The sequence below is a fragment of the Hemiscyllium ocellatum genome, chromosome 12 (genome assembly GCF_020745735.1).
Source record: "Hemiscyllium ocellatum isolate sHemOce1 chromosome 12, sHemOce1.pat.X.cur, whole genome shotgun sequence".
NCBI classification, from domain to species: Eukaryota; Metazoa; Chordata; class Chondrichthyes; order Orectolobiformes; family Hemiscylliidae; genus Hemiscyllium; species Hemiscyllium ocellatum.
In genome coordinates this window covers 69,549,630-69,565,472 of record NC_083412.1, presented here as the reverse complement: position 1 = coordinate 69,565,472, position 15,843 = coordinate 69,549,630, and the positions used below count along the sequence as shown (strand labels likewise).

The following is a 15,843-nucleotide window of genomic DNA, read 5'->3' as shown; positions in this document are numbered from 1 at the left end:
TGGCTTTGTGCATGGGAAATCATGTCTCACAAACTTGATTGATCTTTTTGAAGAAGCAACAAAGAAAATTGATGAGGGCAGAGCAGTAGATGTGATCTATATGGACTTCAGTAAGGCGTTCGACAAGGTTCCCCATGGGAGACTGATTAGCAAGGCTATATCTCATGGAATACAGGGAGAACTAGCCATTTAGATACAGAACTGGCTAAAAGGTAGAAGACAGAAGGTGGTGGTGGAGGGTTGTTTTTCAGACTGGATGCCTGTGACCAGTGGAGTGTCACAAAGATCGGTGCTGGGTCCTCTACTTTTTGTCATTAACATAAATGATTTGGATGCGAGCATAAGAGGTACAGTTAGTAAGTTTGCAGATTATACCAAAATTGGAGGAATAGTGGACAGCGAAGACGGTTACCTCAGATTCCAACAGGATCTGGACCAGATGGGCCAATGGACTAAGAAGTGGCAGATGGAGTTTAATTCAGATAAATGCAAGGTGCTGCATTTTGGGAAAGCTAATCTTAGCAGGACTTATACACTTAATGGTAAGGTCCTAGGGAGTGTTGCTGAACAAAGAGACCTTGGAGTGCAGGTTCATAGCTCCTTGAAAGTGGAGTTGCAGGCAGATAGGATAGTGAAGAAGGCATTTGGTATGCTTTCCTTTATTGATCAGAGTATTGAGTACAGGAGTTGGGAGGTCATGCTGCAGCTGTACAGGACATTGGTTAGGCCACTGTTGGAATATAGCATGCAATTCTGGTCTCCTTCCTATCGGAAGGATGTTGTGAAACTTGAAAGGGTTCAGAAAAGCTTTACAAGGATGTTGCCACGATTAGAAGATTTGAACTGGGAGAGGCTGGGACTGATTTCCCTAGAGTGTCAGAGCTTATAGAGGTTTACAAAATTGAGAGGCATGACAGGATAAATAGGCAAAGTCTTTTCCCTGGAGTCAGGGATTCCAGAACGAGAGGGGATAGGTTTAAGGTGAGAGGGGAAAGATATAAAAGAGACCTAAGGGGCAACCTTTTCATGCAGAGGGTGTTATGGGTATATGAATCTAGATTACTTACAGTGTGGAAACAGGCCCTTCGGCCCAACAAGTCCACACTGACCCGCCGAAGCGCAACCCGTCCTTACCCATTCCCCTAGATTTACCCCTGCCCCAAACTACAGGCAATTTAGCATGGTCAATTCACCTAACCTGCACATTTTCGGACTGTGAGAGAAAACCAGATCACCCGCAGGAAACCCACGCAGATACGAGGAGAATGTGCAAACTCACCACAGTCAGTCACCTGAAGCGGGAATTGAACCCGAGTCTCTGGCACTGTGAGGCAGCAGTGCTAACCACCGTGCTGCCTGTATGGAATTAGCTGCCAGAGGAAGTGGTGGAGGCTGGGACAATTGCAACATTTAAGAGGCATTTGGATGGGTATATGGAGGGATATGGGCCAGTTGCTGGCAGGTGGGACTAAGTTGGGTTGGGATATCTGGTCGGCATGAACAGGTTGGACTGAAGGATCTGTTTCCATGCTGTACATGTCTATGACTCTAAGGTGACACCAAAATTGGTGGTGTAGTGGACAGCCAGGAAGGTTATCTCAGTCCAACAGGATCTCGATCAGATGGGTAAATGGGCTAAGGAGTGGCAGATCAAATTTAATCTCACATTTATTGAGGTGCTGCATTTTGTTGGAGTAAATTAGGGCAGGACTTATACATTTAATGGAATCCCTGCAAGCCACTTGGCCCAACAAGCTCACACCAACTCTCCGAATATTATCCTATCCAGACCCGTTCCCCTACATTTACCCCTGACAAATGCAACAAATTCACACATCCCTTTACAATATGGGCAATTTAGAATTGCCAGTTCACCTAACCAGCATATCTTTGGATTGTGGGAGGAAACCAGAGCACCCAGAGGGAACCCACACCGACACTAGGATAACGTGCAAACTCCACGACAGTCGCCCAAGGCTGGAATCAAACTTGGGTCCCTGGCGCTGTGAGGCGGCAGTGCTAACTACTGAGCCACCTATCTGCCCCTGGTAAATATCTGGTGATTGTTGCTAAACAGAGACCTTAGCATGTAGATTGATGAATTTGTGTAAGTGGAGTTACAATTTGACAGGTTAGTGAAGAAGGCATTTGGTATGCTTGCCTTTGTTGACCAGTGCATTGAGTATTGGAGTTCGGAGGTCATGTTACAGCTGTACAAGACATTGTTTAAGCCACTTTTGGAATACTGTGTTCAATTCTGATCTCCCTGTTATCGGATATGGTGAAACTTCAAAAGGGTTCAGAAAGAATTACAAGGATATTATGAGGTTTGGATGGTTTGAACCAAAGGGAGAGGCTGAATAGGCTGGGGCTATTTTCCCTAGAGCATCAGACACCAAGGGGTGACCTGACAGAGGTTTATAAAATCATGAGGGGCATTGATAGGGTAGTCTTTTCCCCAGGATAGGGGAGTCCAAAATCAGAGGGACCAGTTTTATGGTGAGAGGGGAAAGGTTTAAAAAGGAGCTAAGGGGCAAGTTTTTCATGCAGAACGTGGTGCATGAGCTGCCAGAGGAGGTGGTGGAGGCTGGTGCAATTACAACCTTTAAAAAGCATCTGGATGTGGACATGAATAGGAATGGTTCAGAGGGATATGGACTACATTAGATTAGATTACTTACAGTGTGGAAACAGGCCCTTTGGCCCAACAAGTCTGCACCGACCCGCAAAAGCGCAACCGATCCAGACCCATTCCCCTATGTTTACCTAACACTATGGACAATTCACCCAACCTGCACATTTTTGGACTGTGGGAGGAAACCGGAACACCCGAAGGAAACCCACGCAGACACAGGGAGAATGTGCAAACTCCACATAAACAGTCACCTGAGGCAGGAATTGAACCCAGGTCTCTGGCACTGCGAGGCAGCAGTGCTAACCACTGTGCCACCCAATTGGAATAGATTAACTCAGGGTATCTGATCAGCATGGATGAGTTGGCCAAAGGTTCTGTTTCATGTTGTACATCTCTATGACACTATAACAGTCCCCATAGCCAAGCAGAAGTTGTCAAAACAGGACTAATACTGGATTAGTGGTGCCGGAAGAGCACAGCAGTTCAGGCAGCATCTGAGGAGTAGTAAAATCGATGCTTCGGGCAAAAGCCATTCATCAGGAATAAAGGCAGAGAGCCTGAAGCATGGAGAGATAAGCTAGAGGAGGGTGGGGGTGGGGAGAAAGTAGCATAGAGTACAATAGGTGAGTGGGGGAGGGGATGAAGGTGATAGGTCAGGGAGGGGGGTGGAGTGGATCGGTGGAAAAGAAGATAGGCAGATAGGACAAGTCATGGGGACAGTGCTGAGCTGGAAGTTTGGAACTGGGGTGAGGTGGGGGAAGGGGAAATGAGGAAACTGTTGAAGTCCACATTGATGCCCTGGGGTTGAAGTGTTCCAAGGCTGAAGATGAGGCGTTCTTCCTCCAGGCTTCTGGTGGTGAGGGAGCGGCGGTGAAGGAGGCCCAGGACCTCCATGTCCTTGGCAGAGTGGGAGGGGGAATTGAAATGTTGGGCCATAGGGCGGTGTGGTTGATTGGTGCGGGTGTCCCAGAGATGCTCCCTAAAGCGTTCTGGTAGGCGGCGCCCAGTCTCCCCAATGTAGAGGAGACCGCATCGGGAGCAATGGATACAATAAATGATATTAGTGGATGTGCAGGTAAAACTTTGATGGATGTGGAAGGCTCCTTTAGGGCCTTGGATGGAGGTGAGGGAGGAGGTGTGGGCGCAGGTTTTGCAGTTCCTGCAGTGGCAGGGGAAGGTGCCAGGATGGGAGGGTGGGTTGTAGTGGGGCGTGGACCTGACCAGGTAGTCACGGAGGGAACGGTCTTTGCGGAAGGTGGAAAGGGGTGGGGAGGGAAATATATCCCTGGTGGTGGGTCTTTTTGGAGGTGGTGGATGATTTGGTTTTACCTATGAATTAATACCCAGAGCCCTCCCAGCTTCCTATCTTGATTCATTATTTTAAATGTAGTTGATTGATCTCTCTTCTTTCTCCATAGCTCACATTTTCTCATCAACCTGTTTCAGCTTAATGTAGGTGTACAAGAGTAATACAAGTGTGTATTAGCATGGATAGAGGATTTGTTAATTAACGGAAAGCTAAGAGTGGTGATAAATGGGTGGTTTCTGGTTGGAAATCAGTGGCTAGTGGGGTGCTTCAGGAACCAGTGTTGGAATCACAGTTGTTTACAATTTACATTGATGATATGGAACGGGGGCCAAGTGGACAAAGTTCACCTCAGATGAGTGGTAGAGCAAAGTGAACAGAGGACACAAAGTATGCAAAGGGATACAGACACGTTAAATGAGTGGATAGGGTCTGCAGAATGAAGTACTATGTTGCTAAATGTGAGGTCATCCATTTTGGTTGGAAGAACAACAAATTGGACTCTCATTAAAATGGTGAAAAATTGCAGCAGGCTGCTGTGCAGAGGGATCTGGGTGTCCTTGTTCATGAATCATGAAAAGTAGGTTTGCAGGTGCAGCAGGAAAGAGGCAAATGGAATATTGTCCTTCATTGCTCGAGGGATGGAGTTTAAAAATAAGTAGGTTATGCTGCAGCTGTAAAGGGTGCTGGTGAGACCACACCTGGAGTACTGTGTATAAATTTGGTCTCCTTACTTGAGAAGGATGCACTGGCACTTGAGAGGGTACACAGGAGGTTCATTGGATTGATTCTGGAGCCGAGAGGGTTGGCTTATAAGGAGAGATTAAGTCGACTGGGACTATACTCATTGGAATTTAGAATGAGGGGCATCTGAAAGAAACATAAAATTATGAAGAGAATAGATAAGATAGAAGCAGGGAGGTTGTTTCCACTGTGGTCAAAACAAGAACTAGGGGGCATAGCTTCAAAATAAGGGGAAGCAGCTTTGGGACTGAGTTGAGGTGGAACTTCTTCACCTAAAGTGTTGTGAATGCATGGAATTCCATGCCCAGTTGAGGCTACCTCATTGACTGTTTTTAAGGCAAAGACAGAGTTTTGTTTTAGATTACTTACAATGTGGAAACAGGCCCTTTGGCCCAGCAAGTCCACACCAACCCGCCAAAGCACACCCACCCAGACCCATTCCCCTACACCTAACACTACGGACCATTTAGCATGGCCAATTCACCTAACCTGCACATTTTTGGACTGTGGAAGGAAACCAGAGCAAACTCACGCAGACACGAGGAGAATGTACAAACTCCACACAGTCAGTTGCCTGAGGCAGGAATTGAACCTGGCTCTCTGGTGCTGTGAAGCAGCAGTGCTAACCACTGTGCCACCGTTTTGATCAGTAAAGGGATTAAGGGTTATGGTAAGTGGATGGGCAAATGGAGCTGAGTCCATGGAAAACAAAATCGATCATGATTTGATCGGCAGGTTGAATGGCAGAGTAGGGTCAATGGGCTAGCTGGCTTACTCCTATTTCTGATGTCCTTATGTTCTTATGACACCTGTACTTAAGTTATGAGAAAAAAGAACACAAATTAGGCATTTTTCCTCTAGAATTTAGAAGATTAAGTGGTGGTCTGATTGCAGTCTTCAAGATATTAAGATAAACAACAGGACTGATGAAGCCAACCTATGTACACTGGTTGGGAATTCCAGAACAAAGAGACATAATATGAGAATTAGGGCAGAGCATTCAGGAAAAATGTATGGAAGCACAAATGGTGGTAGCTGTTTGAAACTCTCTTCATAAACATCAATCAATGCAAGATCAGAAGTTAATTTTAAAACTGAGATAAAGTTTTGTTATGCATAAGTATTAAGGGATATGTGCCAAAGTTATGTGTGTCATATTAGGCCACAGAACAGCTATGACCTCTTTGAAGAGTAGAAAGGGCACAAAGGATTAAATGGCCTACTTGTGTTCCCATGTTCCTTTGTAACACTGTCATTGTTCAGAGGGGCCAGAGCAGTTACCCCATCTCTGGCTTGAGAAAGGGTGCTGAGCACTGTCGAGTGAGGGAGAGGGTGATCAGCATTGCTGCAGCTATTGGCATGACACACCAATGGATTTATAAAAGTTATATACTTCAATAAGTTTTACACCAGCTATGAAAAGCTCTAAAAAGTCTGTGTAGGATAAGTATAGGGCAAACTTCCCAGGTCTGTGTCTCTGGCCAATCACACAGTAATCTCAGCAGAATATAACCTACAATCAGAAGATTAAACCTGCTGTAAGACTGTAAGGTGTAGGAGCAGAAGTCGGCCATTCTGCCCATTGAGTCTGCTCTTCTGTTCAATGAGATCATGACTGATCCGATAATCCTCACCTCCACCTTCTTGCCTTGCCCTTATAACCCTTGATTCCCTGACCAATTAAAATTCTCTTTGTCACAGCCTTTACAATAATTAATGACTCTTTTTTGGGCAATAATTTGACAGATTCACTCTGTTATCACCTCTGTCTTAAACGTGCAGTCCCTAACTCTGAGAATATTATCTCCAGTTCTGGCTACTTCCACAAGGGAAATAACCTCTCAGCATCTGCTCTGGTGAAACCTCCAAAGGATCTAAATCTCCAAAGTATGCTTCAATAACGTCATTTCTTACTCTTCTCAACTCCAATGAGAAAAGGCCCAACCATCTCCATTTCTTCCCCAGACCCTGGACTAACCTAATGAGTCTCTTCCAGACTGCCTCCAATGCCACTATTTTAATTTCCTTTTTTAAGGAAAGATACTGTTTACACGATCCCAGGTGTGGTCTAATGAAAGCTTTAAATAGTTGGTGCAAGACGTTTTTTTATTACTTTGATTTTTATACATCATTGCCTCTTGATATAATAGCCAACTTTCCATAGGCCTTTCTTATCACTGGCTGAGATTATAAGCTAGCTTTTTATGATTTGTGCATGAAGACCCCCAAATCCCTACAGTTAAATAATATTCATCTTTTCTGTTTTCTGCCAAAATGTAAAACCACATTATATTTGTGTCTACTCACTAAACTTATCTATATTTGTTTGCAAACACTTTGGTGTTATTTTCACCAGTTGCCTTCCTATGTTTGTCATTTGTAAAACTGACTGTATTCACTTCCCTCATCAAGATCATTAAGGTAGACTGGAAATATTTGTGGGCCCAGCACTGATCCCCAGCAGTTACAGATTCCCATCCTGAAAAATTCCTTTTTATCCCAAGATAAAGTTGATGATAGCATAAAATTGAATGAAAAAAAAAAGGTAGAAATGAGTGATGATAAACCAGTGGATTAGGCAAGTTTTAAAAAAAAAGAAAGATTTTTTTGCAAGACCAACACTTTTTTGGCCACTTAGATCGATGATGCAGTACTAATGTCTTCCCACCTGGAGAAATGGTGCCTTGTTGCCTGATTTACCCATGACTTGCATGTGATGCAGCAGTTTCACAAATACAATATTGCTCCATGGTAGAGGATGAAGGAACAGAATAGCTGGCTTCATTGTCTGCCAGTTACAGACAATCGAATAGATTTTCCACTGGACAGAGGGTCAGTATTCCAGCGTAGTAGATTGGAGTTGCACATTGTAGTGTTTAGCCAGGTGGATCTCCATGACTATGCGATTCTTGATTGGCCCTGGTTAAGAGCTCCAATCAGGGAGCTGTAGCTGACAGAGATAAACAGCAAGTTCAGGGAGTCTCCTCATTCTAGGGAATGGCTATGTACTGGCTAGTCACAGCATAGATACCGTGAACATGTAAATAAAGGATGGCTTGATGACATGTTCCTGGCTTCCATGCAGGTATTTCAGTGGTGAAAAGAGAACACAATATGTGCCTGAAGGAAATTTGCTTACAACGTCATCTTAATTTGGGGTAATCATTTCTGGTCTTTATTTGCAAAGCTTGACTCATTCAATCCCACTGTTGAAGACTGGGCCCAGTATGTGGAAAGAATGCAATATCTTTTCTGAGCAAATGACATTGGGGCAGATGTAAAGCAACGAGTAATCCTTCTGACTGCTTGTGGACCCACAGCGATTTTGGTTTATTAGGAGCTTAACTTTCCTTGAGGCACCAGACCCGAAAACCTTTCAAGAATTGACCAAGTTACTTAGGGAATATTATGACCCAAACCACCAGTAATTCCGGAATGCTACAGATTTTATTTGGCAGTTTGAGAACTGGGGGAATCCATATTGGGATTTTTGATGAGGTGAATTTGATTAGCAGAGGTGTGTGATTTCAGGCTAACACTGAATGAGATGTTGAGAGACCATTTGGAATGTGGGATTAATGATGTAACCATGCAAAAATGCCAATCAGCTGAACCCAACTGCACTCAAACGTGCACTCAATGGACTTTGTCATTAGAAAATGCAGCAAGAGGAGCATGGGAGCTATAGGGCATGTCAATGGTAGTGGACACCCTCACTTGTCCGACTGAGCTTGGGGAACACCATGTGAGTGTAGGCAATCCCAGAGCAACATGCAAGGCATATCCTGAGCAGAGGGACCGAGGGTCAGCCTACAGCAAAACCCCACAACAACAATGAACTGAGATTGGACAATAACACATGAAACTTTGCTAGGCCTCATGGAGAGTAGCCCTTCATGAGAGTTGATTAAATTGACATTTAACTGGAAAAGCTGTTTCAGGTCATGAAGCATGTGGATGCTTTTAATGTTTCAGTCTAGCCAGAAAGAACTTACAAAAGAGTTCACTTGGATGTGGAAAGATTACCATACACCTCAAAATACATTTCTCCTAACAGGCCAATGATCCCCCACCATCCATTTCGGTCATTGCTGATCATGAAAATCCCCTCAAGTAATCTATACTTGGAGAACACGAATATGGGACATCAGCAGGTCACCATCAAAGTTACTGCCAACTATCCATCTGTAGCTCAGGAACAGGCTAAAACTGCAAAATAAATAGCTTGTAATTGCAGTAAAGTACTTCACTGAATCTTTGGAATCCACTGGTATTCTCTTCCTATGCAAATATGCTTTCATGCATCAAGAATATAGAAAACACTTATGGCTGTAAAGACACTTAGGTTACTCAAAACCGGTGCAGAAGTGTGTGAATTCCAGAGTTATGGACTGAATACATAAACAACACAGATATCCCAGGAATAGTTCATATTTTTTATATTCTATGGCAAAGATAACAGGGACAATGTACAGGGTGTACTTGCTACTGTCAATGAAAAGAATTTGAACTAGAATCCCTAGTGTAGAAACAGGCCCTTTGGTCCAACAAGTCCACACCGACCCTCAGAGTATCCCACCCAAACCCATTCCCCTACCCTATTATTCTACATTTACCCCTGACTAATGCATGTAGCCTATACATCCCTGAACACTATGGACAATTTAGCATGGCCGATTCACTTAATCTGCACATCTTTGGGTTGTGGGAGGAAACCCACGCAGACACAGGGAGAATGTGCAAATTCCACACAGATAGTCACCCAAGGGTGGAATCAAAACTGAGTCCCTGGTGCTGTGGGGCAGCAGTGCGAACCACTAAGCCACCAGGAATGAAGTATGACTTTCACATTTTATTAGCTCTTTTCTTTTATGGAGAAAGTTAAACAGTCTAATATAGTACCATACATACAGGAGGCTGTATTGAATGGAACATGATTACATTCTCCACCATCAGCCAGCTGAGTCAAGTATCCCAGTAGAGAACAAGGATTAACAGTGGGGCATCTTTCTCATGACAATTCAGTGACAACAAGTGGTGTATTTGCCCACTGACACAGCCTTGTTCAGATTATTACTCAGAGTAGTATTCTCTCTGCTTTTGTACTTCCGGTAGCAACAGCTGATGGTCCTCCTGGGATCACCGTTATCATGGAATCTGTGATTACCTGGATGAAAATAAATTTTTATTGGAAGGTGTAGTGCATCATGATTTTCCTGTCTTTTTCTCTTTATTTTCAGCTCCGGGTCTTGGAAAATGTGTCCGGGGACAGCCCGTTGTATCACCATCCGGTTTTTATTATAAGGACCGATGGATGTCAACAACCTGCAATATTTACCACTTTGACACTCCTGCAAAAATGGCAGACTGTCTTCGTCGAAAAAAAGTTTATCTGTTTGGAGATTCCACTATGCGTCAGTGGTTTGAATATTTAACTCAATCCATTCCAGGTTAGGTGATTATTGTATCTGTCTGTTTCTCTAGTTTTGTACAAATTTGAGAATCTGTCTGCCCCACCTTATGTAAACTGTCCACTTGCCCATCTGTTAGCCTATCTCTCTCTCTCTGTCTGTTGACCTGTCTATCTCTCTACCATCTTGTCTGTAACATCAATAATATATGAGAGGCATATATGACACTTGAAATTTGTCAATTGGACTTTTTAATTTGTTAAAACTATTCTCTCTCTTCCATGACCATGCTGACTCACTGCAGATCCCATGTAACTTAATCTTCTGGACAAGACCTACCGTCATCAAATATCTTCATCACTTCCTCGAAGTACTCAATACCCACACAGACACAGGGAGAATTTGAGCAACCAGCCATTCCCCTCACTAAGCCGTACCGACTATTCCTAATGAGTCCATTCCTTTCCAAATGTGAGTAAGACCTCTCATTAAGAATCTTCTTCAATAATTGCTAGGCAACAGATGTAAAGCCCAACTGGCCCATAATTTCCTGGATTGCCTCTGTTGCCCTTAAAAAACAAAGACTCTTGTCTTTTTAATACGAGTTAGAGTCCATTTATTCTAATGTTAGTTCTTACCTTGTGCTGGTTTTCAAGAACATTCCAGATCTTTTTCTGGATCTTTCAGATCATTTATAACATTGGATCTGTTAGTTCTGAAAAGCTGCTTGTTACCAGGCAAGATTTTCAGACTTCTCTTGGGATTATCTATCACTCAATGTGTAAATTAGAGCTGAATTGGTTGTTTATATTTTCATAATTCAGTAAAGGTACCTTTGGATGCGCAAGCAAATATTAGGTGTTTGCTTTTCACTTCTCTATGATTGATCGATTGTTTTTTATTTTAATTTTATTGAAGTTGAATGCTGTTCAGTGTAAGGCTATTCTTTGTTACTTTTTTTTATTTTCTCAGTTTACTTTTCCACCCGTTTCCCTTCATTTTTGTTGCTGGTACCACATGACTGGCCGTGTCTCCATTAGGAGCGTTGTTTCAGGAATTTCAGCTCTGTAAGTTTAACATTGTAAGTTTGTACTTACAGGTTTCTGACTTTCTAGCATTTAGAATCAGAGTCATATACAGCATGGAAACAGATCCTTCAGTCAAATCCGTCCATGTCGACCTGTTATCCCAACCCAATCTAGTCCCACCTGCCAGCACCAGGCCCATATCCTTCCTATTCATATACCCATTCAAATACCTCTTATATATTGCAATTGTACTAGCCTCCACCACTTCCTCTGGCAGCTCATTCCATACAAGTATCACCCTCTGCATGAAAACATTGTCCCTTAGGTCTCTTTTATGTCTTTCCCCTCTCACTCTAAACTTATGCCTTCTACTTCTGGACCCCCCATCCCCAGGAAAAAAAAACCTTTGCCTATTTACCCTATCCATGCCACTCATAATTTTGTAAACCTCTATGAGGTCACCCCTCAGCCTCTGACGCTCCAGGGAAAACAGCCCCAGCCTGTTCAGCTTCTCCAGCTTCTCCTTATAGCTCAAATCCTCCAACCCTGGCAATATCCTTGTAAATCTTTTCTGAACTCTTTCAAGTTTCACAACATCTTTCTGATAGGAAGGAGACCAGAATTGCATGCAATATTCCAACAGTGGCCTAACCAATGTCTTATACAGCCACAACGTGACCTCCCAAATCTTTCTTTTTCATTTCACACTAATTTGAAGAAAGAAATTTGTCTGGACAAAAAAGAACATTCTTACTGCAGTGAAGTGTTTTATAAGCAGTATTGACTTTTGAAAGTTTTGCATCCATTCTGTCAGGAGCATTTGACTTCCTTTTTGAACACAAGAACTGGAGGCATTTTGTTTTTTTTTTCACAAACACAACGACAGGACTTCAAGCTTGAAAGGCTTTATTCAGAAAGAAATTAATTCTGTCTTCTGGTTGGTCAGTGTCTATAAGGAGTTCTGTAAGGCTGTTGGAAGTTCAAGAGGCTTATGGTGCTGAGTTATTGTCTGGATCCTTTATGTTCAAGGCTGCTTTCTAGTTGATCTTCAATTAGATTTCCAAATATTTACCACTGAGATCTTAAACTCTTTATTTACAAATGGTGACCCAGGATATGAGGTTTTCCTCCAGCAAAGTTTCTTTATCTGGTGTGACAATACTTGTTATTGCTTGTATTATAAGAAATTAAGCACAGGGGATATGGTATTGAAAGATGCAGCAAACATTTTAGTTGGCTGTTAAATGTAATTATTACACCCGCCAACACCTGATGGTTTGGAATATTCTTAATCCATTTGTTTGCAATGGAAGAACATTCTGCTTGGACCATTTCATGCTTCAAGCCCCCTCCAATAAGAACTGTAGTCTAGTTAGTCTCCAATCAGTTTCTGAAAAAAAATATTGGAGTCTTTTTCACAGATGGTCACCATTGATAACCATGATAGAATACCTTGCTGGGAGCAAAATTACATCTGATTTATAGTAACAATTCTTAACATTAGAAACTGAGTGTGAATATTATGATATTGAAAAATCCAATTGCAGCTAGCAATTCCACAAAAAATGCTTTTTGAACCATGTAAATATCTGGACCAACAGTAAGCTATTTGATTGCAACTGAGCAGCTTGCTTCAGTAGCCTTCAATGTTCCAAATAAGATGGGGTATAAAACCTTTATAACTTCAAGTCACTTCTTTAATGCAGTGATGATATCATTAACTTGGCTTGTAAAGATGTACTGATATATATGACATTAAATATGATATAGCCAGGCAGGAGGCTGAAAGAACACAGCACGCAGGGTGCCTGGCTGGCTGTGTTCTTCCAGCCTCCTGCCTGTCTACTTTGGATTCCAGCATCTGCAGTATTTTATTGTCTCTAGATATAGTATAACAGGTTTTAATGCCATCTCCAATAACGGGAAGGGCAGGGTTTTGGAACCTGAGGTGCAGCTACAGACCTGATGAGTAGACTTGAGTAGGTCTCATATTCATGGTCCCTTAAGGATCTCAAGAGGACTAAACATGAGCAGACTGCGTGGTGCCTTCCTGTTCAATCTTACTGTGGGAAATAGGGAGTTGGTTAGCTCAGTCTGCTGGACTAATGGTTTACAATGCAAAGTGGTGTCAAAGTGTAGGTTTAATTCCTGCTAGAGCTGAGTTTACCATGAAAGACTCTGTCTCAAAGTTACCCCTTGCCTAAAGGCACGGTGACCCTCAGGTGAAACCATGACCAGTCATCCCTCTGTAATGACAGCGTAGCCCTATGGTGTTGTAAGATTATGGTAACCATAACTTCTCATTGAATACGGGAGGCAGGTTGGAGCTGGAGTGGAAAATGGTGGGAAGACCACCAACTTAATTTTACAAGCCCCTTTGCTCTCATATCCAGTGGCTGGGTGAGCCCTGACATTAGATCATGGAAAACCTCCAAGTTCAATGCATCAGAACTCCACCAGGTGGTGCTGAATCTCAGGGAAACATCACAAACAGTTGCAAATAATTCTAATGATCGAGACACAAAAATAAGTGAATCCCGGATTGTTGCCAAATTAACTAAAATTCCAATACCTCTAACATCTGTTCTATATCTGTCACCCTTCATTTTAAAATAAATTATTGTTTTGTTTCTTTCTTGATGGTAATGCAGTAATTGGCTTTACAGTTCAGTAAATGAATATTTTGCATCAGTATTTACTGTGGAAAAGGAAATAGAAGCTATAGACAGTAGGGAGATAGATGGTGACATCTTGCAAAATGTCCATATTACAGAGGAGGAAGTGCTGGATGTCTTGAAATGGTTAAAGGTGGATAAATCCCCAGGACTTGATCAGGTGTACCCGAGAACTCAGTGGGAAGCTAGAGAAGTGATTGCTGGGCCTCTTGCTGAGATATTTATATCATCGATAGTCACAGGTGAGGTACCGTAAGACTGGAGGTTGGCAAATGTGGTGCCTCTATTTAAGAAGAACGGTAAAGACGAGCCAGGGACTATAGACCAATGAGCCAGTGAACCATAGGCCTCGGTGGTGGGCAAGTTGTTGGAGGGAATCCTGACGGACAGGATGTACATGTGTTTGGAAAGGCAAGGACTGATTAGGGATAGTCAACATGGCTTTGTGCATGGGAAATCATGTCTCACAAACTTGATTGAGTTTTTTTGAAGAAATAACAAAGATGATTGATGAGGGCAGAGCAGTAGATGTGAACTAAATGGACTTCAGTAAGGCGTTCGACAAGGTTCCCCATGGGAGACTGATTAGCAAGGCTAGATCTCATGGAATACAAGGAGAACTTGCCATTTGGATACAGAACTGGCTGAAAGGTAGAAGACAGAAGGCGGTGGTGGAGGGTTGTTTTTCAGACCGGAGGCCTGTGACAAGTGGAGTGCCACAAGGATCGGTGCTGGGTCCTCTACTTTTTGTCATTTACATAAATGATTTGGATGCGAGCATAGGAGGTACAGTTAGTAAGTTTGCAGATGACACCAAAATTGGAGGTGTAGTGGACAGCAGAGAGGGTTACCTCACATTACAACAGGATCTGGACCAGATGGGCCAATGGGCTGAGAAGTGACAGATAGAATTTAATTCAGATAAATGTGAGGGACTGCATTTTGGGAAAGCAAATCTTAGCAGGACTTATACACTTAATAGTAAGTTCCTAGGGAATGTTGCTGAACAAAGAGACCTTGGAGTGCAGGAAGTGGAGTCGCAGGTAGATAGGATAGTGAAGGAGGAGTTTGGTATGCTTTCCTTTATTAGTCAGAGTATTGAGTACAGGAGTTGGGAGGTCATGTTGCGGCTGTACAGGACATTGGTTAGGCCACTGTTGGAATATTGCGTGCAATTCTGGTCTCCTTCCTATCGGAAAGATGTTGTGAAACTTGAAAGGGTTCAGAAAGATTTACAAGGATGTTGCCAGGGTTGGAGGATCTGAGCTATAGGGAGAGGCTGAACAGACTGGGGCTGTTTTCCCTGGAGCGTCGGAGGCTGAGGGGTGACCTTATAAAGGTTTACAAAATTATGAGTGGCATGGATAGGATAAATAGGCAAAGTCTTTTCTCTGGGGACGGGGAGTCCAGAACTAGAGGGCATAGGTTTAGGGTGAGAGGGGAAAGATATAAAAGAGACCAAAGGGGCAACTTTTTCACGCAGAGGGTGATACGTGTATGGAATGTGCTGCCAGAGGATGTGGTGGAGACTGGTACAATTGCAACATTTAAGAGGCATTTGGATGGGAATATGAATAGGAAGGGTTTGGAGGGATATGGGCCGGGCGCTGGCAGGTGGGACTAGATTGGGTTGGGCTATCTGGTTGGCATAGACGGGTTGGACTGAAGGGTCTGTTTCCATGCTGTACATCTCTATGACTCTATGACTAACTCTGAGGCAGCCTCCTCATGCCTTCTTCTATGACTTTGTCCCAAGTTTCCAGTCCCTGATCCAATCTCCCTCCCAGTAACATTCCCCAAGTTATGGCTATTTTCACTGTGTTTTGTAGCATTTCCTATCTCAGAATAAAGCAGTTCAGACGATTGCTGTGGAGTAATCCTGACAGTAATATAACCTTAACCTTGATTCCTGCTCTTTGTCACTTTGTGAATTGCTTCCCCTCCTAGCTCAAGTTACTAATTTCTATCATTTGTGTGTGTTGTTGTAGCTCTCAGGCCACTATCTCCATTCCTCATCCATTACTGCCCTCTCACTGACTGGATC

General features: G+C 43.0%; 1 protein-coding gene across 7 annotated transcripts in view; it reads left to right on the top strand.

Moving 5' to 3' along the window:
• Positions 1 to 15,843, top strand: part of LOC132821106 (NXPE family member 3-like) — a 152,018-nt gene that overhangs the window by 129,611 nt on the left and 6,564 nt on the right. For all 7 annotated transcript variants that reach the window (XM_060833650.1, XM_060833645.1, XM_060833648.1 and 4 more), the window contains one exon: positions 9,926 to 10,135. In XM_060833650.1, coding sequence (XP_060689633.1) covers positions 9,926 to 10,135 — 210 coding nt within the window. The remainder of the gene's footprint in view (positions 1 to 9,925; positions 10,136 to 15,843) is intronic.